The sequence below is a fragment of the Lycorma delicatula genome, chromosome 2 (genome assembly GCF_047948215.1).
Source record: "Lycorma delicatula isolate Av1 chromosome 2, ASM4794821v1, whole genome shotgun sequence".
Classification (NCBI taxonomy): Eukaryota; Metazoa; Arthropoda; class Insecta; order Hemiptera; family Fulgoridae; genus Lycorma; species Lycorma delicatula.
In genome coordinates this window covers 69,057,951-69,085,112 of record NC_134456.1, presented here as the reverse complement: position 1 = coordinate 69,085,112, position 27,162 = coordinate 69,057,951, and the positions used below count along the sequence as shown (strand labels likewise).

The 27,162-nt window shown below is 27.9% G+C and overlaps 1 protein-coding gene across 13 annotated transcripts in view; it reads right to left on the bottom strand.

Moving 5' to 3' along the window:
• The window catches only part of nrm (neuromusculin), a 797,795-nt gene that overhangs the window by 409,386 nt on the left and 361,247 nt on the right, over positions 1–27,162 (bottom strand). For all 13 annotated transcript variants that reach the window (XR_012755069.1, XM_075355520.1, XM_075355516.1 and 10 more), the window contains exon 5: positions 13,463–13,630. Coding sequence is in view for 12 of the 13 variants with exons in the window: in XM_075355520.1 (XP_075211635.1) it covers positions 13,463–13,630 (168 nt within the window). In the remaining variant the exon portion in view is untranslated. The remainder of the gene's footprint in view (positions 1–13,462; positions 13,631–27,162) is intronic.

The following is a 27,162-nucleotide window of genomic DNA, read 5'->3' as shown; positions in this document are numbered from 1 at the left end:
CGGAAAATTTAACAATATTGTGTAGCAACTCACTTAGAAATTATTTCAACTTTTTAGTAGTAATAATTTTTATTAGTTTAATTAAAATCCGTTAATGTAGTCTAGGTTTACGGTCCTTGTTGTTGCTAGTAAATTAAAATCTTTAAAAGAGTGTAATTAAAAATACATGATATCTATTCAAGATTTTTCCAATTTGACGAGACCATATATATATATATAAATTATTTTTAAAAATATAAATGAATGTTTCAAACCTTTTGATATTAATCGATAAAAGCTTGTAAAAAATAACATTTAAAAGATAATTCTTATGCTTGTTTTTATTCCTGTAAAATATAACTTTTACCTACTTATACAAATATTAAATGAGTATTATGTATTTTTATTCAGTAATTTAATAAAACTTCATTGTCAATTTAATAATACGTTTATTATTATTTAAAATGATGATATTACAAATACAGACTATGAAGTATATATTTTTAAATATAAAACACAGAACAATTTTTTGTTGAGAATTTATTTATATATATATATATATCAACCTAAAATTATAAATAATTCGAGACTACTTTGAAATTTAGGGGGGGAAAGCTATTTTGAGAGTTATTTAGTAATCATGATGACAACGAAAAAGTTCGAATAATTATCGTAAAAAAATGCAAAAAAAATTTTCTACTTTAAATATGAAGATTTTATTTATTCATAAAAAGTAGTTTGATTGACGAAAAAAAAATTAAATTATAAAGTTTCATTTTTTCAGTCAGCCAAAACAAATTAATTATTTTATTTATCAAATCATTTAAAACACAATGAAAAACCCAATTGTAATTATTTTTAAACAAATCAAATACCAGGCAGAAAGATGAAAAAAATCTTCCAATTACTATGTAAATTAGGAATCTTTTAAATCTTAGTTTTAATTAAGTAACTGATAAGTCGGAAAAAAACTGGTACATATGTTTTTTATATACACACCCAGGAACTGGAATAAACGACAGCTAAATTTAGTACTTAAGTATACTCTAAGTGTACTCTTAAGTGTACTCTAAGTGTACTCTATTACCAAAGTATAAATTCAAATTTTAATATTTAAATCCTAATTATATACTAAAAAAACTGAATTGGTTAAACTAATTAAATTTCTCTTGATAATAAATATGCAATAGAATCATGAATCTCCAGGTACTTAATAAATTATGTCATTAATCAATTACTTTAATTTAATGACTATTTCAGCAATTAAAGTACTACAAATTTATTAGCAGAGTTTTTTTATCATATAATCTTTAAAATATAATAAAAAATTCCGCTTAATATGGAGAATTCTTCTTTTTCTTATCGTAAAACAAATCGCAATCTTCTAGAAAATTGTAGTTTTGTAAATACACGCCCGTGAGCAGTTCTATCTCATTTTTTTAAAGTAGGAAGGTAAATGTAACTTTTTTTTTTTAAGTTACAGTTGAATAATAGCTGCATTGGTATAAGAGGAGAAATGTTGAAATATGTATGCACACCTTTAGTGCAACATATACATCATATGCAAGTAAGGGAGATTTAAACGGAAAAATTCTTAAGTGTAATATTCAGAATTAAATACGCTTTATTATAAAAGTAAAAAAAAGGGTCGGGAACTTTTTATTAACCGAGTAATAACCGAAAGTAATCTCTGAAGAATAACTTTTCGCTGGAAAGTGTGGCTTGTCGTAAAATATTTGCATTATGCAAGAACAGGAGTAGGAGCTGCGGGGAATAGCCGGGAGATGAGACGGATGAAGTTTGAGGTGCAATTCTCAAAGGTGCTCACCATATTATTTTGAATGTAAAATAGGTTGAAAGCAGCGAGCCTGAGACAAGCGACCGACTCCGATAGGCGGGTTGTGACGTCACAGCAGGGAGACAAAGGGACCGTTAGAAATAATGACTGATTAAAATGCGACGGGGTGGGAACGAATGGAAAGAAGTGGGGCCTGAAGCTGCGAAAGAAATTTGCAAGTCCCTCGACGCTACGGGGGTGGCGCGGCGAAGACCCTCGGTATTCTTGGCACGAAAAGGTGATATTTCTTAAATCCGAAACGAAAACTTCTCTTCTACTATTACTACTACTACTCATTCTTCCTGTTATCGAGACCGTTCCGGCAACTATAAAAGGACTCCCCTGCCCGGACGACAGACCATCTCCCCTCGATGACTTTCAAATAAACTTATTCTTCGTTTCCCCACATATACTTAGAAAAGACACAGACGCATGCGAGAGAACCGTAAATTAATCTCCGATTAGAAAAAAATATTTCCCAAGCGCATTCAGCCAACAATAGGTCAAGTGTAGTTTATCCTCGTAACAGGTTGTTACATTAATTCATCATAGAAATTAAAATTCATTTTTTTTAATAATTTTTAAAAATTAATTAAAATTGCGACCTAATTATTATTATTGCAACTTTAAAAAATCTTAAAGAGTTTGTGTGTGTGTGTGTGTGTGTGTGTGTGTGTGTGTGTGTGTGTGTGTGTGTGTGTGTGTGTGTATGTATGCGCGTGTGTGTGTATGTATGTATGCGTGTGTGTGTGTGTGTGTAATTGAATTATTTTGAAAATATTCTCATTTTAGTTATGAAAAATAAAAGATACAAAATTTTATTTTAATCCAAAAAATTATTTCAAAACCTTTCCGACAACAGAGTAACACAGAAACCGCGATGTTATAATATGCATTTCCTGCATGTATATATATATATATATATATATATATATATATATAAGCCTAAAATGTATGTCACCTTCAATTTGTTCATTTACAGAATGAAAGGTCGGATAATTAGACAACTCATATTTTTGTATTTTCTAATTTCATTATTTTTGTATTTTCTTCATCCCTGCTAACAGTTGAACTTTTTGGAATTTATTTACCTATTATAATTTTGATGAAGGTTTGATTGAAATAAAATAATATGTTTATTGCGAATTTTAGAACGTTAATAAATAAGTAAATTTTAAAGCCTTTTTAATCCCGTAATACAACAAATAATATCTACTAGGTAAAATTGCAAGAACCTGGGATCTCTGGATGAAAGGCCGAGACGCTACCACTTCGCCACGGAGATCATGAAATGTTCATATTTTCAAATACACATCTTTACATAAATATAATTCAACCAGAAATAAAAATCTCTCTCTCTCTTTCTCTCTACATATACACACACGCACGCAAACACACACATACACATATACAAAGGTAAATGACCAAGCAATTATTAATGCATGGGAAACGTAATGAGCAGGAAAAGAAACTGTTTTAAAATTATATATAAATTAAAAAACCAGATAAATTTTTTATAATGTACAAAAAATATCACAATAAAGATAAAGTAAGAAACAGTTAATTGCCTTCATATAGTGTAATATAAGTACCAGACGGGAAATAAATTTTAAATAACGTAGGTGTTGTAAAGGGACTACCCATTATCAAGAAAATTTTGAAAGGTAAACCGATGTGAAAATTCATTAAGGATAAATAGAAATTCGTTTAGCATATAGTCATACAAAATGTAATAAATAAATAAATGATATTTATTTAAAATTAGAGAAACAATGTAAAGGGTTCTGTGTAAAGAATGGGAAATAATAGGCAAATGTTAAATACCAAATCTCAACAAAAAGTATAACTGGCCTCAAAAATTTGAAAAGATTTTTAATTTCGGCCACATCTTCATCCAACAGAATGAAAATTCTGTACTTTTATTGTAAGCCGACGACGCGATACCGCATAACGTGCTTCAGCAAAAAAAGTAATACACATTTACGAGGCTGTTATCAAAAGGACTTGCTACCGGAGCAACACCAGATGATGTGAGGTAACCGCCAAGAGTTAATTTAAGCGTTAAAGAGTAATAAAATTGATATATAAAAGAAAAGTGTACCAGATTTGAATTTATCTGGAAATCTCTTCATAATATTTTACTTTTAGAGAATAAGCTAGCTAAATCAAGAAAAATCTATCCACATGATCAGTAAATAATACAGTTTATTTAAATTATTAAATTTTAAAATTGTGCCTTAACATTTGTAAATATGAAAAATCTATCCAGATGATTAGTAAATAATAAAATTTATTTTAATTAATAAATTTTAAAATTGTGCATTAACGTTTGTAAATATTTTATTTACACAAGTCCGAAAAACACATTTAATCTTTAACGATGTTTTTAATTGTTTCCATATTTAATTCTGAAATAGATTAAATAACTGAAAGCAATTTTTGTTTTTAACGTTAATAATAAAAGAGCAGACAGATTAACTGTATAAAAATTAACGATAAAAAAATAATATAAATTCAAAAATTCAAATCATATCCCATTAAGTATTCACAGCATAAAATATTACACAAGAAGAAACTTGAAAAGACATTTATTCCACTGGTGGAATTTTCAGAAGATTTATTATGTTCCAAAGTGCACTTTTTAACAAGGCTCTCTTACACAGAAGAACTCTACACTGGAGTGCAACGTGATCTGCATCAAGTTTTCCGCTGTGAACAACGTATGCATTTGTAATAAATATATACATCCTGTTTTATTCAAAAGGTTTTTGTTTTCAATGAAATTAAAGTAGGAAAATGTTTAAAATGACAAGATTTAGTGTTTAAAGGTATTCAGATTAACAACATTGATATAAAGAAGTAACTGTAATCGGGCTTTAAGCTTTATGTGAGTTACGAAATAATTGAAAAGAATTCTATAAAATTGAAGAAAATGCAGTATACCGGTAAAGGCCTGCTGAGAAACGTGTATGTTGTTTTGATATAATTAAAAAAGAAATCAGGCCATTTAAATCCTCTATAAGACATTACATATTTCAATTCAGAACTATATTTAACAGATCGCGCACAGTAAACATTGTGTAGTGTAAGAGATTATGAAAAATTAACTTAGAATTTTACTTGAATTCATAAAAATTGTTTTATTAACTATTTACATTATAGAAACGAAAATAATAGACTAAATACACTTGCTATATGTTTTTAAAAAAAATAATAAGTGGAAAAATCGGGCAAGCAGTTCTTAATTACATTTTTTCAAGCGTGTTTTATTCTGAACAGAATAATTTCAGAATTATTTTTTACAGGTTCTATGAAAAAGCGTCATGGAGGTAGTTATCGCCCGGAAAAATACCCGGTTTACAAGAAAAAAATTACAGAAAAGATGAATACAAAAAGAAATACCCTACTAAGTTTTATGACAGAAAGAAGAAATTTAGAAATAAATTATGTGGTAAGTACATTCATGCACAGCAATGAACTTTTTTTAATTTATTATTTTTTTATCTTAGCAATACGACATAGGAAACTATGTCGTAAAATGCATTTTAGGAATTTAATTACATAACTTAATAGTACTACTTACTACATTAATCAAGAACATTGAACTCTTTCTAACTTAATGCATAAAATTACTATTAAATAACAAGTTCATATTTCGCTTCTAATAATATTTCCATTGGATGAAAGTAAGATAAATATTATTTTTTCATACAGATCATAGTATATAATAAATAAAATAAAAAAGATAAATTTAATTTTATTACAGGTACTTCACTAAGTACTATTTATAACAGTATATTCCTGTTTTTTATGCAGTTAACACAATATACTAATAATAAATAAGTCCACTTTTACAAACTGTTTGCTGTTTACTGTTTACAACTGTTTGCCCTTAATATTTGTTATTCAAATACTATAGACATATCCTTCTAGTGAGAAAAACTAGTGTAAATTAATTTTTATTGTTTAATTTACTTAATCTTTTAATGTAATAATTACTACATGAACAACAAAAAAATTCAATTGGTGAATTTTTTAATTGTAGAATGGCCGCAAGATTTCATATATAGTATAATTATTCTTACGAGTTATCTTACCATAACAAGGGATTTGTTCGAATAATTAACCGCTTCTATGTAATACCTCAGTAAGGTGTAATTACTCTATATATTAACTTTGCTGGTTCATATTTTGTAATAAATAAGCCATTGTCCTAGCTGAATATAAACATTTATTTACTTTTACAAAAGAGTAAGAAGAACGAGACAGTTTGTTTTTATAAATTAATAAGCAGAAAAAGAGAGTGGGTCTTAACAGGATAAAAGCTTCAGGTCGGGTTTACATTACTAGGACCTATCAGAAAAATATCCGTTTATAGTTTTCTTTATAACAATGGTAAAACAACAGGCTAGGCAGTATACCTGAAAAAATAAGATTTAATTTAGGAAAATGTTAATTTATTTAATTTTATAAATATATACACACAAAGAGGTTCTGAGGTAATTTTTGTGGGCAAAGCCGCGGCGGGTAGCTAGTATATATATATATACACATATATATTACAACTGATTTCAGAGCAGATGGGAAAAGTATGCCAACTCTTTAAGCACAAAATAATTATTTAATCAAATTTGTTTATCAGTTTATTTTATATTTCAAGTACCTGATTGTATCACCGATCAAACTAACAAAGAATTTTAATATTTAGATTTCATCAATTTTACTTTATAAATTTTTAATTGTGTATATTTAATTTTGTAAAAATTATTCCATAAGGTTAATCAAAATTAAATCATTTTAATTGTAAGCTACATTATGGTATAAAATCAGACGCTATAACACAATAGAAAAATGAGTAAACAATAAAGTGTGACAAGAAGAAAAGGGGAAGGAAACTCTAGGGTGAAATATTGACCGCAGCAAGTATTATTAGGTGGTGTGGGTAGTCGCTATAAATTCAGAGTAATCCCCTCTCTGTGGGGAAACTAATCCCTAATCAGGCCACAGATCCCTCCCAGACCACCACCACCTTGATCACACTTAATTTCTTAAGTACGCCCTAGCTACAGCGTAAATGTATGCTAATAAGACGTATTTCTAATTTAGGTTAAGATATTATAAACTTTATTAAATTATACCTAAACTTCTTGGCCGAAGTAGAATTATAAGCAATTTCCGGTGTAACACCGAAAGAATTTATTGCTTTAGTCGGGAAATAACCGTGAAATATTCTCTTCTTTGCTTTTAACAGAACTGTAGAGAGCGATAAAATTTCGAGGAACAAATGAATTAAAAATTTTACATAGAGATAATACATTTTTTTAAATATCTCTGCCGTTATATTTTGTAATGGAGGGGAAATTATTACAACGGAATAAAAAATAATCCTTCCCGATTTTATTTCTCAAATTTTGAAATCCGCTAACTGAAACACGCTAAGAAATTCGATTAAAAAAAATGTATAGAATCTACAACTATGTACCATCTATACAGATACCATAGAATTTGTATACCGATATATAACTTTAAGAATGTTTAATCTTAACATTGAATCTGTATTTCTCTTTGTTTTTGGAGTGTGTATGCAAACATAGGTATAAGAGGAGCTATGATGATGCGTGTTAGTGTTTAAGTTATCAAATATAAAACCAATGACAAAAAGTTTTTAAACAAATATTTTTGTAAAAGCGATTCCAGCAATAAAAATTTTAGGAATGTTTATCTCTTTTTACCATGTTAATGTTAGCCATTTTGTTTAATATTCACTTTAATAATGTTTATCTAATTAGCATAAATTTTCAATCTTTACTACAAGGATTAAAAATCCTAAAACCAACAAAAAGTAATTATTAATTCTGTGAAATAGGTCATATTCCCAAAATTAGCAGTTCTATATCATTTCCTCGGTTTTCTATGTTTTCATCTAAGGTCTCTTAATTTTTTTTCATTTTTTTTGTTTTTTAATTGTAATTGATGGAATACTAGAGGGAGAGTAGACTTTAACTTTATCGAAAGATTATAGTAAAAAAAATATTAAGTAACTTTCCCTGAAAATATTTTCATTTTAATGTTCTTAATTTCATGTAGGCCTAATGACACCGTCTTCCCAAATCGGCTGATTTCGAAGTCTAGAGTTCCAGCATTCAAGTCCTAGTAAAGTCAATTATTTTTACACGGATTTGAATACTAGATCATGGATACCGGTGTTCTTTGCTGGTTGGGTTTCAATTAACCACACATCTCAGGAATGTTTGAACTGAGACTGTACAAAACTACACTTCATTTACACTCATACATATCATTCTCATTCATCCTCTTAAATATTATCTGAACGGTAGTTACCGGAGGCTAAAACAGGAAAAAGAAGGCCTAATGAGACGTCACGGTGAAATAATTTAACTCGAGGAGAGTTTAAATAAATATTTTACTGTATTAATATATCAATCTGAAAAAATTCTATTACTTTTCTTTAAATAAAAAACAAAAATAAAATAAAACCCTTCAACAAAAAAAAAGTTTGCATTTAAATTACGGGTGGGTTTAATTTAAACTTTATATAAATACCAGAAATATTCACCAACATCAATCCCAGAAAAAAGTAGATTCCAGTTGTAAAAAAAAAAAAAACTGAAGAGATCTCGTTACTCTTCAGGTTTGGAAAATATGAAAAGTAAGAAGCATCAATCAAACAACGAGTAAGGTGGATCGGTAATCTAAAATAACATATTTAACAGTAAGAGAACTGAATTTACATTGCTCTAGTAATCGGATACTGCATAATAAGTATCTTGTCTTTTCCAATAAAATTAGAACATATTATTGGACTGTTAGAGCTATAGCTTATCGGAGCTTTAGTTCTGATATGGATCTGTCTAAAGTGAGCTTGTTTAGCTCGATTCATTTGTCTTTTGGATATGTATAAGAAAAATCTGAAAGAGTTTAATAAACGTCACAAAGGTATTATCCGCTTTAAATGAACTTCCTGTTATCTCGACAACGAAAAATCCGGTTTTAATGAATTAAAAACAAAAACTAAAATATTTTCTTCTGTATTTTTCTACAACCACCTAACAACTTCACATCGTTATATTGTTTCGTAACAAGCGGCACATTGAGCTTTTCTTTACTATATCTGTCCCACACTCTTCTAAAGGCCTGATGTTTTAGAAAGGTATAAGAGGCACCAGTTAGAGTAGCTTTCTTTGAGGTACCGATATTCATCAAAATTTTCGTGGTGATAATTACCAGCTAAAAAGTTATTGCAAGAAATATAATGATGTAAAACAAATACTTTTGGCCAGTCCGGTGGTCCCAATTCTTTTACCGAACAATATTAAAAACATACAAATATATTTTATATTTTTATATTTACGTATTTACATAAAATATATACATTTTTTATTTTAATTTAATTTTTTAGCAATTTTTTCTATTGGTGTTTTGCGAAGCAGTTGATTTTGGTAGATAAATTTTGAGTGATGAAAAATATAATCGAACCCAGGAACTTTAATATATCAGCAGACTGCTCCATCCACTTACGTGAAAATTTTATTGGTAGTAATAAACGAAATTGGAGGTCTGAAGAAATGGTTGAACTGTAATGTAAGAAAAAATAACAGAAAGACAAATAGTGAGGGGGAAGAAAAAGAGAAAGAGATGGTTTCTCACACACACACTCTCTCTCTGTGCGCGCGCGTGCGCGAAAGAAAGAGAGAGAATGTACTTAGCTTAATTGTTTGTTCCTCCAGTTAAGATAGAAAATGTACAAATGTCGAGTACACATCTTACAACTACTTCAGGACAAGATTTATTGGCAAGGAGGTCCGGTCTGGGATGGTAAAAGTGAGTAGCTACCTCGCTTTTCCTTGTCCCCTATACCACACCAACTATGTAAAGGCAACATTTAACCTCTCTTCAACCCATACACCTTCATTAAACTTGGAAGAACAGCAGGTAAAATGGCAGTCTCCTTATACTTCGAATACAAATAAATGTTGCGCGAGAGAAATAGTTTAATTTTCAGAATTAGTTAAAGGCTTTCAGTCCATTGTCACTGTGCCAAGGTTCATTCTTTGTTAATTGTACTTTTACCGAACTAACAATCTCTTTATTTAATGTTAAGCAGGAAGAAGAACTTAAAAGCTGGATAAAGTTATTTGATTATGAAGTAAATTTAGAAATATTAGTTTTATTTTTACCTCCTACATAATAAAATACTCTTTTACAATTATTGACATAAAAAGAAAATGTAAAAACAAAAATAAAATAATTATTAAATCATACTAAGTTAAAAATAAAAGATACGAAATTCGTAAAATTTAACTCTAACGTAAGTATAAAATCCCATTAGCTAGAAAAAAATAATGACCTGCTTTACTGAAGTTAATGAAAACTTTACAAATTAGATTTCTTAAAAAAAGACATTGTTTTTTAAATGCATAATAACAGGAAACTGCAGCTTTTATATTCAAAACATATCTTATTTAAAATCTAGTGTAAAATGTTATTTTTAGTTTTTACAACCTCATCTTGAAGTTCAATGCGAAAGTTTGTCTGTTTGTAACAGCATCAGGCGAGAAACAACCGACCGATTAGTTTCAAATTTTCAGGATACAATTGTGATATCCCAGGGGATATGGTTTTTTGAAGCAATAGAACGAGGACCTGGCCCCCTTGGAGGTGAAATTGTGAATTAAAAATATCCGTTAATAAAAAATTAATCCTTTTATTCCTTTATGTTTCTGTCACCATGGTAACAGAGATGTAATGAATTTTTTTTTGTGGCGAAAATCATCGCCTGGGTCAAAAATTAACAAATAAAACCCCTCCTCAATATTAAAATAAGGTTAAAACTAAAATTGTAATAAAATTAAAAATAGAAATTAAAACTACATTCTTATCATTTCCTAGGATGCGACAAATGTCCCTCGGTAATTTAAATTTGCGACGTAGGGTCGCATTACATACGCAGTCCACAAGGATGTGGCGGACAGTCAAGCGGCAGCTGCATCGTACGCATATTGGCGAGTTTTCTGCTGACATCAGGCATCCGTAAGTAGTTCACTACCAGGATCACTTCCTCCAGGTGAATTTTTGTGCATGAAGAGTCCCATGGTAACACCGTATCTTTGTAGGAGTTTATTATCCACTGTAGCAGTCCAGTCATCTTATCACCTTTTTCGAAGTGTATGTTTAATGGAATTAATGTAACTGGAGTGGTGAAAGACGGTTGCCTACATGCATCTTAGCAGCGGAATTTTCACATTCGTTATCCAGGATTCCCACATGACTAGAGATCCAGCAGAAATTACAGAAATTCACTTGTTTCTTGTGACTATTGAACTCAGGGATAGTATTATGAATTTTGGTGACGGTAAAGTGTCTAAAACACAGATCTTCTAAAGCTTGGAGTGTACTACATGAATCGCTTCAGAAAAGGATGTGACGATGCTTTGACTTAATGATATTCATAGCCATATTGATGGCGTATAGTTTGGCAATGAAGACGCTTGTAATAATACCAGGTACACCAAACAAGTAGGTGCTGTCATTTACAACAGGTATAGGTTGGGAAAGGTGTGTAAAAATTTAAAGGTACATTAAATGCGGGGTGCACAAATTGGTGCTGTATTACGTGAGTGGTTTTCATAGCGTTGGAAATGATGGTTTGCGAGGACTACTATAAGAACCGGGTGATTTGGTTATAATGAAGTAGAATAATATTCGCCCTACTACAGTTAATACTAATCTTTAATAATTTAATTTTTTCCAAGTATTTGTTTAGTCAGTATACTTCCTTCTTCGTAGTTTCATCTTTTTTCTTTTCTCGTACATAAGGCCCCCTTTCATTATCTATTTTTCTTAGTGCAGTTTTTTCAATCTTTTTCATTATTTTCTCTAAGAAGAGATCGAATGTAGGACTCACTAGAATCATTAAGGGCCGCTAAGGTAGACAGTTTTCACGAACAAGAAACCAAAGAAAACAGAGATCAGCGCCTGGAGGTTGAACTAGCATGTAAATGTGAAAGTTTATCACAACCAGGAGGTTAACCAACGCGTCAGGGGTCCAGGGGACACCTGATATATATATATTGTGGAACATAACGTTTATAAATACATATGAAATGCTTTTCCTTTATTTGTGAAATCGTAGAAGAGAAAAGCATTTATATTTTTTGTTGATGACTAATTCACCGTTCGAGTGTGGGAATATGGAGGGGAAATTTTCTAGGTAATGCTAAGGCTGAGGGGAATTTGAACGCAGAATCTACCAGATGAAAGGTTGAGACGTTAATACTTAATGGGGAAGTTTCTATAACTTTTGGTGGTTATTAAAATTATAATATTGAAGTATCTGAAATCAGTTTTCCAACATGGCGTATATTTTAAAATGTAGCTAAAGTATCTTATTTATTTTATCTAAAAATGTGATATAAAGTAAAGATTACAATTAAAAAACAGTTCGTGCCGAAATGTTAATATTATATTAAAAAAAAAACTTTAAAAATCTTTTAAAACGTGCGATAATGACATGATGAAAATAAAATAACGCAGCTTTTAATGTACAAAAAATCAAGTATTTCAGTGGTTTTGCTTTCAAAAGACATTTCTACTAATTTATTAAAAAATAAATAATTCCAAGCAATAAATATAATGATAAAATATTACAATGCATGCAGCAAAACACATGTATTAATCTTTCTCATATAATATTAAAATTTTTATCAAAAGAATTCAAAGTTAATTTCATTTTATTTGAATAATTTCAATTATGTAATATTGTTAATTATCCTCGCTAATAAACAATTTTTACAGTTTTTCATTATATGAAAAAAATTAATATGTACACATTTTTTGTATCAGATTTTTATAAAGGCCGCGAGGATTATTTTATTTCATAAAAAGAGTGGCGTGATTATTTTTAGGGATGTAAAATTTTTTTTTATTTCTGTGATTTAATTTTTTAAACGAGTTAATTCTAATTTAAATCGTTCGTTATATTATTACAGTTATTTAAAATTTTTGAAAGCATTTTCTAAATAAATGAATCTTTTGAAATGCAGATTTATTAATTCTTGTCAACGATGACCTCATTGTGAACGTGGGTTAACAATGAGTTAGTTACTAATACCCATTCTGGAATAAAACTCATTAACCTCCTTTCTGTATGGAATTTACTAGTACTCTCCTGTTGTTTTATCTTACTAATATATTTGAACCTACAATATTAGAAATTAATTTAATGCTATTCTATGTTTAAATTGCTAACCTTTTTCTATGCAATCTTTTCGTGTTTTTCCACGTCTTTACTATTTTAATTATAATGTTGGAAGTATAAACGCGTTTATTGTCAGTACTTAAAGAAAGATGTATTTAATTATCTTTTTGAATTTATACTATTGTATTTCTTTTGTGCATCACAGGAATGAAGGAATTTAAGATCGAAACAATAATTACTACCGCCAAAATGTTATTAATTAAATTTTTGTATAAGTTACTTCGAGATTGAAGGTCGGTTTAAGCTTAAATTAATATACTAATCAATTATAACACGTATAGTTAAAAACACATATTTTTTGTAAAATTAATAAAAAAATAATTAACTAAAATCTAACCAAAAGCTGTTTTTAGTTCATATTTACTTACCCTGCATGGGATTCGTGCCGTTCCACCAAGTTACAGAAGGTATTGGCTTACCACCACCAGATTCACATCTAAGAATAATCTCATCTCCTTCAACTAGCGGTCCGATCAAGGAAGAATTGTTAACTTCTGTTCCATCATCTCTTGTTAACCTCACGTATTCTGGTTTAACTGAAACAAGATAGTAGAGAAAATAAAAAAATAATCAATATCAGAATACAAATTACGTTATGTAACTAAAAGGTAACAAATTTTAAGATAATTAAAATGTAAATATATAAAATTCTTATGAATAGAACCTGTTAATTAAACAAATAGCATGAAGAAAACATAATATTTGCAAAAGGGGCTTCTAATTTTGAAAAAAATTAAACTCTAAGTTATGAATATCATCAAGTAGGGGAAAATCTTAGAAATGATAATGCTGAATTTTCTGATAAAATTATTTTATGTAAAATTAAATTGTTTTATTTTCAATAGTTTTTGATGAACTGAAAATCATAAATATATTTTTATTTTAATCCCGATTTATACAACACCTATCAACCTATTTATATAACCTATTATTAAATGAGTACCAAATAAAAAATAAATGTATTAAATTCTCAAGCTACCAAACTAAATGGAACATATTTTACCTTTTATAGAAAAATCAGAATGATTTAAAACGGCATCCATGTCGCCACCTAACACAATCAAAACATAGTTTTACGTATAAACTGACAAATAATTACATAGATTAATGTAATATCACTAATTTAAATTAAAATTTTATTAAAAAAATTTCAGTGAAAGCAGCTTCGCGTTTTTACTATACGGATACATTTTTAGCCAGAAAAATTCTACCGATAAATAATTCATATAAAAAATTATTAGTTACAATAGAAATAATAAAGAGTAGCGAAAAATTTCATGGATAAATAGTTATGATCCTTGATAATCGAAGTGATTAGTGTTTCAAGGTAATTAATTAATTATTTAGCAAAATATCTCTCACATTATCGTTTTCATCCCAGCACAATAGTTAGGTTAGGTAACAATTTTTACAAATGTCAAATTCTTACTTATATTCAGAAAGATGCAGAAATTCTCGATTGTCAAAGTAAATATCAACATAATTGTTAACATATAAAATAATATTAAAACAGGCATTGTAAATAGTAATATATGCTATTACATAACTATTATGCAAGGATGAAAACGATAATGTGAGAAATGTGTTGCCAAAAAGTTAATTAATTGCCGTGACAACTTCACTTAATATTATCGGGTATTATTGTTGGGTTTTCGATCACATCACTATTATTATTATTCAAGTAAGAATAAGTTTATCCACCAAAATAATTGTAAAATCACTAAAAATAATTCTATTGAATATATCAGAACTAGATTTAAAAGAAAAAAATTGGACTAGGAACTGAGGCAATAAATAAATGAAACAATTACACTAAGAAAGAAAATGGAAATGCAGTTACAAAACCAAAAGCATACACATAATGTGATGAAAAATTATACAAATTGAAATAAGAATGATACAGATTAAAATCCATATTTATATACTTTCTTTAGTGTTAAGTACATAAGATTTCAGTCTTGAAATTGAGGAAATAAAAAAATGAAATTGTCATTTTTTGATTGATACCAATAATTTTTCCTATTTATCCAACTACACAAGTGGAAGGTTGTTTTAGTTATAGTGATTAAAAATGAACAATAAAACTCTATACTATTATCAGAAAAACGTAACTTCGTTATTTAATTATTTTTTATTAATAAGTGTCGGTATAATATAAATCAGCAACAGCATTCGAATTCAACATGGATAATTCTATAATTGTACGTTGTATTAAAATAAATGATTTTAAAACGTTTCTAATAAAATAAATGGGAAATTAAAAAGAAAAGAATGATGTCATTACAATTCACAACACAACGGACGCAGAACAGAACAAAACAGAACAAAAAACTCCACACGACTCTTTTAATGAAAAATTGTATAGTATTTTAATTTTTTATGACAGCAACATGATATTAATATTAACTGACATGTAAAGTTTACGTAAAGTTTCATGTCATGTAATAATGAACATTTGACCTACTTCACCTTTTTTAATTTATTATCCTATAACTAACTCGATCGAATTAAAAATTGATTAATTGATCAAATAAGTTGCTATAGGTAAAATATGATAGAAAACCGTTTTATGATAAATATCAATTTAAACAAAATTATAGCACTACTGGATCTTCATTATCTATTTACTGCTAAGAATTGTATATACAAAATAAACGGCTTTTACACTTATCTGTTTTTATCACTTGATTTAAATGTATTTTAATGCCGCTAGTACGATTAAATTTATAATTGAATAATCATTTCTCGAAATCGATTCAATTTTTAAGTAAACTTTTTAAAACCCGAAGTCAATAAGTTAATGTAGTTTGCAATATTACGGAGTTTTTATGTAATCGAGATATTTAGTTAATTTGCTAACTATTAAACTTACCTACAATCTACCAAAAATCTACTGTTAAATAAACACTAGTACAGCTATTATGCGATTTTGTCCTTACTCGTTTTTAGGATGTGAATTAAAAAGTTACGGAGGTAACGTTATTAACAGAATTACACTGCAATTGATTAGCTAACACGCAAGGAACGGAAGTTTATCAATAAATTAAACATAAGTTGTATTAGCGGCATGCTTTTAACAGCAAGATAACAAGTAAAGTAGTTTTAAAAATAGTGCCTTACAAACGACCGATTTTAGTAATTTCCTCATGAGAATTTTTTAAACACTTCTTGAAGATTTTTTATAACTACATGAGTATTAGCATTGTTTATCTATTTATTTAATTTTATAAAAGCTAATATGCATTTATTTAAAACATTTCTTAATAATACTGAAATTAACATGCACTACAGTTCAAAATTTTAGGATTCTAACATAAACAGAATACGTTTTTATCTATAGATTAAAAAACAGGTTTTTATAAAAACAACGACAAAAGAAAAAAAAAGAAATACAGTATTATACTGTTGATTTCTAACGCGTAATAAATAGTAATATAGTTGTTTAAAAATTTAATACTAAAAGAAAAATCATAAAACAATTCAAATAAAAGTATTTTAATTAATATATTAATTAATTATTTATTCAAATAAAACGATTCAAATATGTAATCACATTAAATAAATAACAATAACCATAAATAAAACTCAACCATAAAACAGAAAATAGAAATGGTTTGTAGCGATGTAATATATATTGTTCAAAGATAAATACCAAATCGTTTCAAAAATTAGTGTCACTAATATAAAACAAAACCGGATTTTAATAACCAAGATACAAACAAAATAAGTATTAATAGATAGCCCCTCTAATAGTATTGTTCGATTCAAAAAGGCCCAACGATTACATAGACCGTGATCAAACAACGATTAACTGGTTATTAATTTGCAGGGTAGAAAACGTTTCATTTAATTATATAGAGGCTAATAAGTAAAGAGGGAGTCATTGGAATGCAGCAAATCCTTTTGTTTCAATTAATTCAAACGGACAGCGACAGATAATTTGCACTTTCGAGTCCAGAGTATAGAGGATACTCCAAGTGTAAATCCTAATGAACTATTTTATAAATTATATACAAAAAACCCTATAGTAATATTATTTTACTGGGCATAAAGTACAACTACTAAGTAGTATTATAATGAAAAACACAATTTTTTTTTGTTTTCTTTTTTCATTTTTTAAAAATTTTATTATAAAATCAGCATGTTTCTGTAACTACACATTATACGAAAACATTATATCGGTAAGAATATTGATCTTGGTTTAATGTCTGATACAGTACTGAAAAAAATCCAAATATTGATAAAAAAAATTCACATGCAAACTGCACTATAAAAAAAAAAAAAAAAAAACAAGAAAATTTGTTAAACAATAATAATTATTGTTCTGGTTAAATTAACAAACCATTTCCTACTATTCATTCACTGTGAATAATTTTTAAAACTTTTTTAAGTAGTATGTGTTATTTCCAAATTTTCTTAAAAGCTAGTGTAATGCATAACATAAAGATTAGTACAATGCCTGAAGACTTGAATTCAAATTCTATGATGAAATGTTATCGTTCTGCCTTTATCCAGAAGAGTCAAGAGTTAGAATTCCAATCGAACATGATACTGTTTCACACAATAAAAATTCATATCTCATCAATCACAAAAAATTTAATTACTACAATTGAGCCTGTTTTTTCTGGGTAACTAAATAAATCCCAGTAAATATAAAAGAATAAATAACTACAGGATGAACCAGTTATAAAACAAACAATCTTACTCGTATTACGAGTATTATTATTTGTATTTATATTATATGTTCTCTCAATTACTAATAAATTTCTAACAAAATTATTATCTCTATTGTCTACATACGCGTAATTAATATAATTTATTTCTCTCGTGTTTTGGCGGTTTTATGGGATACTTTTTTTCAATTTAAAAAAAATAGTTTTTCCATCATTTACAAAATTACTCGATTAACAAAAATTGATATTTATATATTTTAGTAAACCAATTTGATAGCTTACAGTTATTGCATAATGATTAAACAATTTTAACCTTGGCGGTCACTTTAGGTGAACCCGTCGGCCGATCGCGGCCATTGATGTACTTTTGTAATCCTCTAACGATGTTTAATTCCAATCCGAAATCAAAATCCGAGGCAAGAAGTGTTCACACAAATACACACATACATATTAAATTCTACGAATATAACGAATTGTTCGTTGTTGAAAATAATTATTTTCTTGGTGTCAGCATTGATGAAGAACAGTAGTAATGAATAATTCTACAATCTATAACTAAAGGATTGAGAAAATTTGAGTTCTTAATTAAGTACTCAATTATGTCTTAATTTAATTTTGTTTTGTTTCGGTGGATGACTAATAATTTTTATTACATGATTGTAAAGAAAAACTGAGTGTTTATTGTATTAGTGCTAAAGAATTTAGGGAGGCAGTGTAAGCAAGTACAATGTTCATTTATCGGAAGTGCTAGCCCAAAAATGTAACTGTAAGTGTAAATGAAGAATAATATGTTCCAGTAACGTTATAAAAATAACCGCTCACATGCTTGTTTATTTCGAAATTGTGTAAAAAATTTGAAATTAGACACCGATCTGCTGACGTTAAAATCAGATTCCCAAAAGATGAATTGCTGTGAAAGAGAATGGAGAAGTACATTATGACTATAGACATAAAAAATTGCGTAACCTAGATTTTGTGTTAAATGTAGACTTAAAATTTTCATATGCATTTCACTGTTTTGCAGATCAATAGCAATGATCTATTTCCGCATTTTTCATTAGATTTCATAATATTAAATTTAATTGTACAATAATTTTTAATTGATTACTTCAGAGATAAAAAACGCGTAGTATAACCTCTACAAAGCAACGTCTAGTTCACATATCTTTACTGTTAAAGCAACGAAAATTTATAGAAAAGCGAGCGTCTATAAAACAAACTAACATCGTTCTCTACATTTATTAACGCAGCATACTTTGTATAAGTTACTTATAATACTATACAACTAAATATAATGAAAACTAATCCCCTTTATTAAACTGTAAGCTGTAATTAATTATAGTAAACTAGTGAATATATTACAAGTAAAATATGCTCAAGTTTAAAAAAAAAAAGTGAAAAATTCAGTTTTAACTCTAACATAAAACAGAATTTTGCACTTTGCAACAAATGAATGAGATATTCTAATTAAAATAATAGAAAATAACATCTTGTTAAATAAAAAAAAAAATCTTGGTTCGAAATCAGTACAGTAATAAACTTGGTAAGAATAAATATTTTTAAACATACGAGTACGCACGCACACAAACGCAAGAAAGGTGACATTTTTTAGGATGATTCATTAGTGATTATTTTAATAAGGAGATAGTTTAATAAAACATTACGATAATGCGACTGGCAACAAGAATATAATGAATTATAGTTTTTAATACAAAAAAAATCTGTAAATTGATAATTCACTGATTTATGGCTACTTCACATTTATTCTAAAATTAGTTACACTTAAAATAATTTTAATAAAAGTATGTCATATGAAAATGTTAATTTATAAGCCCTTCACTTATATTTATGATTAAATATTTTTTTAATCGATATTAAATTTCAGTTTTATATAAAATAAAAACTTTAACCCGTGTACAGTATCGACTGATATTAGTTAATTTTTCACCGGTCGACATTTTAAAACACAATTCATGAAATATTTTTAAAAGAGGAAGATAGAAACGCCTTGATTGGTCGAACGCAGAGTCAGAAGATAAATTACCCGGGCGCGGTGCTCATCTGTCAAAAAACTGCATCGTTCCGGAAATATATGGCGACATAGCAAGCCAGGGGAATCGAGGACGCTCTGTAGACTGGCTCGATGCGTGCCAACAAACCACTGAAACCAAATAGGTTTCACATGTTTCTGAATGTTAGACTATTTCTATCGTCACGACTATTGCGATATTGTACACACTGCGGTTGTCAATATTCAAAATTTCATTTATTAAAAACTGTTTTTAACTGAAGCAAAATTTATGAACAAATGTCGAATGACAGAGTGTGAAGGAGAAAATCAATAATTTATATCTATTTGGACGTAACTGAAGTAAATCAGTACAATAAGTTTAAGTTAATAAAGTTTATATAAGAAAACTTACAATTTTTACATAAATCTTCACATTAATGTATATAGAATAGGAAAAAAAGGTTTAATAAATAAAATAGAAATAAGATTTATAATACTGTAGAAATAAATGAAAAATAAAATAAAAGTAAATAAAGAGTAGTAATAACAGCTTAAATAATATTTTTAAAATTACTATACATCAACTTCAAATACAAAACTACGAAAACACTGAGAGAGACAGCGGAATGGACTCCTATACAAAAAAAAATAAAATTAAATAAATCTTAGTCTTGGGAGATTATAAATAAATTATATATTACGGTATAAAAACATTGCGCTCTATGACAATAGTTAATCAGAGTATAATTTTTTGTCTTCACCTTTTCTGCAATCTTAATAAATTAAGTAGGATTTTAAAAAGAAATGAATCATGTCTTAATCATTCCACATATCATGTCACATATCTTAATGTTTCTTAATCTGTTACGTAATCGCTACCAACAGTTTATGCTATGGCTATTTTTATAATTATAATTTCATATGATATACTTTTATGAAAAACCAATTAGATCACAACATTTTATCTATGTTGAGTATTGATTACTTTTCTTACCTTTATTCTTTTATTATAATGTTGACGCGTTTTGGAATAACTCCATTATCAAAACTTATTGAACTGGTACTTGGTAGTACCAGTACAATTTTGCAGACAAAATGATACATAGACAAAATGATACAAACTGGTACTTGGTAGTACCAGTACAATAAGTTCAATAAATGCGTCAATAAATAACAAAAGAATGAAGCTAAGAAAGGTAAACAATACTCAAAATAGAAATCGTAGTGTTCTTAACAAAAAAAATGTAATAATTATTTTCTTAATAACAACAATTATAAATTTTACTTTAAAAATCTTTTACAATTAACTTTTACCATCCTTACAATTTACATTAAAAACTTTAAATCATTAAATTTATAAAATATAGGGCGTTAAATTAAATTACTTACATCAGCTACACTTTTTTCCAAAAAAAAAGCTTATTTTATGATTAAAAGGTGCAATCTTACATTCAGTATATGGATATGAACACGTTTCAATACGTGAAACGAAATTCATGTAACTTTAATCGCTCATTGCAAGTTTTATTTGTTAAAAGAAATTTTCACCATTTTTCCGTATTCCTGACTCTTATTTTACAACAGAGAGCAAGTTACCACGGTATGAAAAAAATACACGAGCAAATTTTTCATTTTACAAATCTATACGATTTGTAGTCTCTTAAATCCAAAATACAAAAGTAATACATGAAATACAACAGTACGGGTAGTATAGCAATACAAGAGAAGAAAAACATTGGATAACTGATGTTTCCAGACCAAAGGTATATACAATAAAAAAAAAACTCTCAAAAAGAACTAAACTCTGATATTACGCCACAGTGATGAGACCAGTGGTCTTTCTACTTTACACCTTACCCACCTGGAACTATTAAAGGAAATAGAGAGAAGAATACTGAGAACAATTCTACACTCCAGAAAACTACAGAAGGTTACAGACTGAAATCCAGCTAAGAACTGTATGAAGAAATATAAGATATCAAAAAATCGATAAAAAGAAGAAGAAAAAAATTCGTGGGCTGCGTTTCAAATTGGACGAAAAGGGACTAAATAAACAAGTATTCGTTAAACTCTGTGAAGATAAGAGCAACCATGAGTACTTACAACAAATAAAGAACAAATTACAGAACCTAGAGATCCAAGGACGATAAATGAAAAAAAAGAAGCTATTCAGATTAAAAAAAAACCCGAAGTTCAGTTTGAAAGTGAGGAAGGAAAAGAATCACCCCAAAGTGAAATGGTCGGAAGAGAGAAAGACCAAATATGCGGAAAGAATGAGAGAATACTGGGATAAACGAAAAAGGAAACAGAAGAAATTATATTTGCGTGGGCCATAGTTGGCCTAACCGCAAAAGAAAATAATGCTGTGTGTGTGTGCGCGCGCGTGTATGTATGGATATGTATCATTGTTTCATATCCCAGGAAAGATTTTGACATCTTGCATTGGTTGTATACGTAGGAAATTCTTTTTATTGAAGTTTTAAAAACTGTTGAGGATGTAAGGAGGTATTGATTAAAGATCGTTTTATCTTGAAATAGACTATAATTAATATAAATTTATTATTGATAAAATTTGATTTATTAAAAAGCTTATTATTATTATTATAAGAAATCAACTTGAATAAAGTATCTCTAGAATTAAAAATGAATTTTTGACTGAAATACTCGTATATATATTTATTGAAAAACAGTTTTTAAAAAATTATATTAATTTCATTTATATATGTATTTACTTTGGCAACTACGAGCTGATGCTAAATTACAACTTCCTCCTTAAAGTCGATGAGAAATGAATTTTCGGGTCTGAGAAAATTGCCAAACTTGACCAGGATTCTAATTCAGAACTTCTGATGAAACGTAAAGACTTCACTGAGATACGGAGAATAGCAAATAGTTTTATTATTTTAAAATTTACAACTTGAAATATTATTTATAAGCTTTATCTAAATAAGGCACTATCCTGGTGATAACTGTTTTAAATCCTTACCTTCAGGAGATGAGATAAATGTAAAAATACAGGTAATCCTTGTTCTGATAATCCAAAATATTGTAATTTGAGGCGGTTGTAACTACGTCTTATAACATGTTAGAGGAAGTATAAAAATTTGCGTGAATCTTTGTTAAATTTTTAATAAATTAACGAATTAATCAAAAAATTTCAGTTTTATCACTTATCATTTTCTGTCTCTAGTTTAGGTTAAAGTCAGAAAACTTTAATAATTATATATTGTGTCGTAAAATACATATAACTGATAAAATAATAAAAATGTAATGTTAATGATTGCAACTCTGATACAACAATGTTTTATGAAAATCTATTTTCATCTTAAAGAGAATATTTATTAAATAAAACAGTTTTTATAAATTTAAAATACAAAAATATCCTGTAAACATAATTATGTTAATTTTCTAAGAACTGATAATAAACATTTCAATCAGATTTAGTAGTAGTATTGATAATTCCACTGAGTATACATAAAAATAGGTAGAAAGGTAATAATAATAAATGAAAGTATTACAATAAATACTGCATACACAGATATCGATAAATTTTACATCTGTTTAGATTCAAGAAAATAATAAAAAACAGATAAAAGGCAGAAATATAACTTTATGCAAAAGCAAGTGATAATACACTCGTATATTATTTTTCTAAGAAGAGAGTCGATCCAATATCTTAATGCTGTAATAATTCACAGGAAATTTCAAACATATTGCTTCTAGCTTCTAGCTTCTACGCTTTTTTGTTTGGATCGGATATGTAAAATATCCTTTACGCGAAATAAAATGAAAAAAAATTAATGATACATCATTTTTACGAACATAAAAACTGATGAAAATCGAAATTGAAAATTACGAATGTTAACACAGGTTTATATAAAGAAACCGACCGAAGAAAAATGTATTGTATATTCGTATTTTTGCAAATAATGTTTTACAGTTGTGAAAATAATTTTCAAATCTTCTCTTTTATATAGGAACCTAAACTAAAAATGATAATATTAAAAGAAAAAAAAACTTTGTCGAAATTCCAATCTTTTTTGTAACAGGATAGAACAAAAACTTTTTTACCATACAACCTTGTTTTATTTTGCAATTTTTGTTATTTTTTTTATCATCCATTTTTACATACTTTTGATAAATAATACATAAAAAAAATCATAAAAGCTACTTCAATTTTAAACCGAGCTAAAAACAGACTCTGCTCTGAAAATTTTAACTTCTATTAATTGATGCCACCTGAACTGTTATAAATCTGTCAATAAAAGTTAAAAAAAAAAATTAATAAATAAAGGTTAAGTATACAAAATGAAAGCTTATTCTGTTATTTTATTCAGAATTTATTTTAACAGAAGAAAAATGTTTAAAATTTCATAAAACACGGGCAACACGATGTTCGAGCATTTTTTTTTGTTTTTGCAATTTGTGGGATCTATAACTTTTAGGAAATAATTATGTAAAACGTGCAGTTGCTAAACGATAAAACATTAAAGTGTATTTTTACTGTAATCAAATCTCAAATCATTTCGATGAATAGTAGTCATCTTGTTAACACAGTAGAAAAACCAGATATTATGTATATCTAGAGATTAAATTTTTGACTTAAAAAGTCAGGTTTTGAGGATTTTTCAGTATTTTATCTTGCAGAAATCCTTATTTCATACAAATTGCATTAATTTAGCGCTAGTAACACGGAATATACTGTTGTTCTGCACAGTAATCTGGAACCAGATAAAACTAAAAAAAAAAATTAGATTATATTTCTCTTATCGTTAAGAATGTTGATTAATATTTGAAAGTAATAATGTAGTGAGAAACTTATAATGGTTTTTGTAGGAATATCAGCGTTACTTATTTATATAAATGAAATTTACGCTTCTATGAGACGCTAACAAATCAAAACAGTTACAAATACTAGAATCGACAGTAATGAGTATCGAAATAATGAAATAACAGATTTGAAGTACATAATCTTTTTCCAGGTTTACCCTATATGATTTACATGTGAATTCATATTTGTATACTTATACATAAATATTCAATTTTATTTAATATTCCCAATTTATACTTACGATTTCTATATGAAATTAATCGTACTTCCAAATTGTATGAAAAATAATTTTTTATATCAAAATATGAGGTAAACTAAAATAAAAATGAAATGATAAAATATTATTTTCAGTGTGTTAGATTTGATATGACAGACGGAGAAATACTGTGTGAACATTAAATAAAAAAAAAATGTAAGAGTTTCTAGCGAGGAAGCCACAGCAACTAGGAGAAGCTGTGAGAGATATTCGACACTTGGCTCGTCAGTAGAAATCACGTTCCGTAAACAAACGGCTGAGCTCAACCTTTCTATCACAAAAATTTCCCTCTTCTTCATGACGCTTTCCCTTGAAAAGAAGTTAAAATATGTCAACAAAATCCCTGCAAGGAAAATTATATTTGTCTACTCCTTGTAACACAAGTGTTCCAAAGATCAACGCTTAAATTTAAAAAAACCCGTACTCAACTATATAATACTGATCTTCAATCGATATCCTTTTTCTTAGAAAAAAAGAAAACTATTTGAAAAGTTAATTTATATTTTCATATTTCAAGTCTGAAAATTTTAATTAATACGAAAAAGATTGTGGAAATTTGTTATACTACTTCTTATTATACCAGTATAATATAATCAAGATGTATATGTTACTGAACAAAAGTGGAGTAACTAAGAGTTTACTTTTATGGAGATTCTATTTCGAAGAAGTAATATGTTCACAACATGTAGATGATGAGTTATTGTACGAAGAATGAAGAAATATTTATTTCTTGAAGAGTAGACATTATTTTTTTAATGAAAATTATAACTTTTCGATTTGAGATCATAAAAATAAAGTACGCTGTAAGTTTTCAACTTTTTCACGTCCAAAATATTAAATTATTTACTGAAAATATATAAAAAGAGTAATTAAGACAATTTTTCCCGTTAAAATAGAATATATTAATTAAAATTATTTATATTTTATTTAGATAAATGTACATTATAAGATGATTTTTTCAGCCCACGAATACAATTTCTCACTAGCATTAATGGACCCAAACAAGTAGCCGTAAATAACTTCATAGAAATAAGTCTCATTTTGCAAAAAAATAATTTCACTTCAATATATACACAACATATGTATAAACAAACTTGCAGAAAATCATTAACTTAATGGAAATATTAAGCGACAGGCAATATTGATTATCTTTTTCCTGTTATTCTGGCTCTATCCTTTATTTTAAAAAAAATTCCTTTATGGGCGCATGTATCGAAAGTTTAAACAGAAAAAAAAATTACAATTTTAAATAACTTTTCTTGAAAAAATTTCTTACAGAAGCATGTTCAAATTCTACTTTTCTCTTAATTTTTAAAATTTCATCATAACGAGATATTTAAAAATTTTAAAAATACTAAAAATATTAAAAGAAATACTTTATTTTAATAAAATACTAGTTTTGTTTTTTTTTTTACAAAAACAGGAAGAGGAGCCCTACTTTAGTTAGAAATTTATAGTAATTTTTGTTTATCTTAATTTTATGTAGTTACTGAACATAAAAACCTAAAAATTAATTTTATTTGATCGATTTGGCTGCATATTTTTTTACTCGAACAACTATTATCTGTAAGGAGATGCTAATTGTATAACTAGATTGATGAGATAAGGGGAGTAGGCGCACTACAATACTAATCCTAAGTCTTTGAAATTTTTTCTAAATTCAGATTATGCCCGATGAACTGCAATGATCTTTAATTTATGAAAAACATTGGGTGTAAACGCTAAATCGTACAGTAAAGTTCGTATAGAGAAAAGCTGTATTAATTACAGGGAAATAGTTTACAAAACGCATCCTTCATAAAGTTTCATTATATTATTCATAAAATCAACTTAAAAAGTGAAAGTGAAAGTTCATACTAAGGAATGTTCATATAGGTAGTTTGGGGTTTTCGTTTTGGATTGTTACATTCAATTCGTTTTTGTGATTATACATCTCTGAATCAAAAAATATATATGTGTATAGCGATGCTACTAATTGGAGGAGATTCTATAAGTGTAGTGATATTTTGTGTAAAGGAGATCTGCAAGAAATGTAAGAATGGGGCTTGCGCAATCAGGTTTATTACAACAAAAACTACAACGATATTATGTCAGGTTTAGGCACAGCCAAGGCATCCATTCTGCAAACTGTAAAATACGATTTTTTTTTGTCATTTCAGACATTTGACTGGTTTGATGCAGCTCTCCAAGATTCCCTATCTAGTGCTAGTCGTTTCATTTCGGTATACCCCCTACATCCTACATCCCTAACAATTTGTTTTACATATTCTAAACGTGACCTGCCTACACAATTGTTT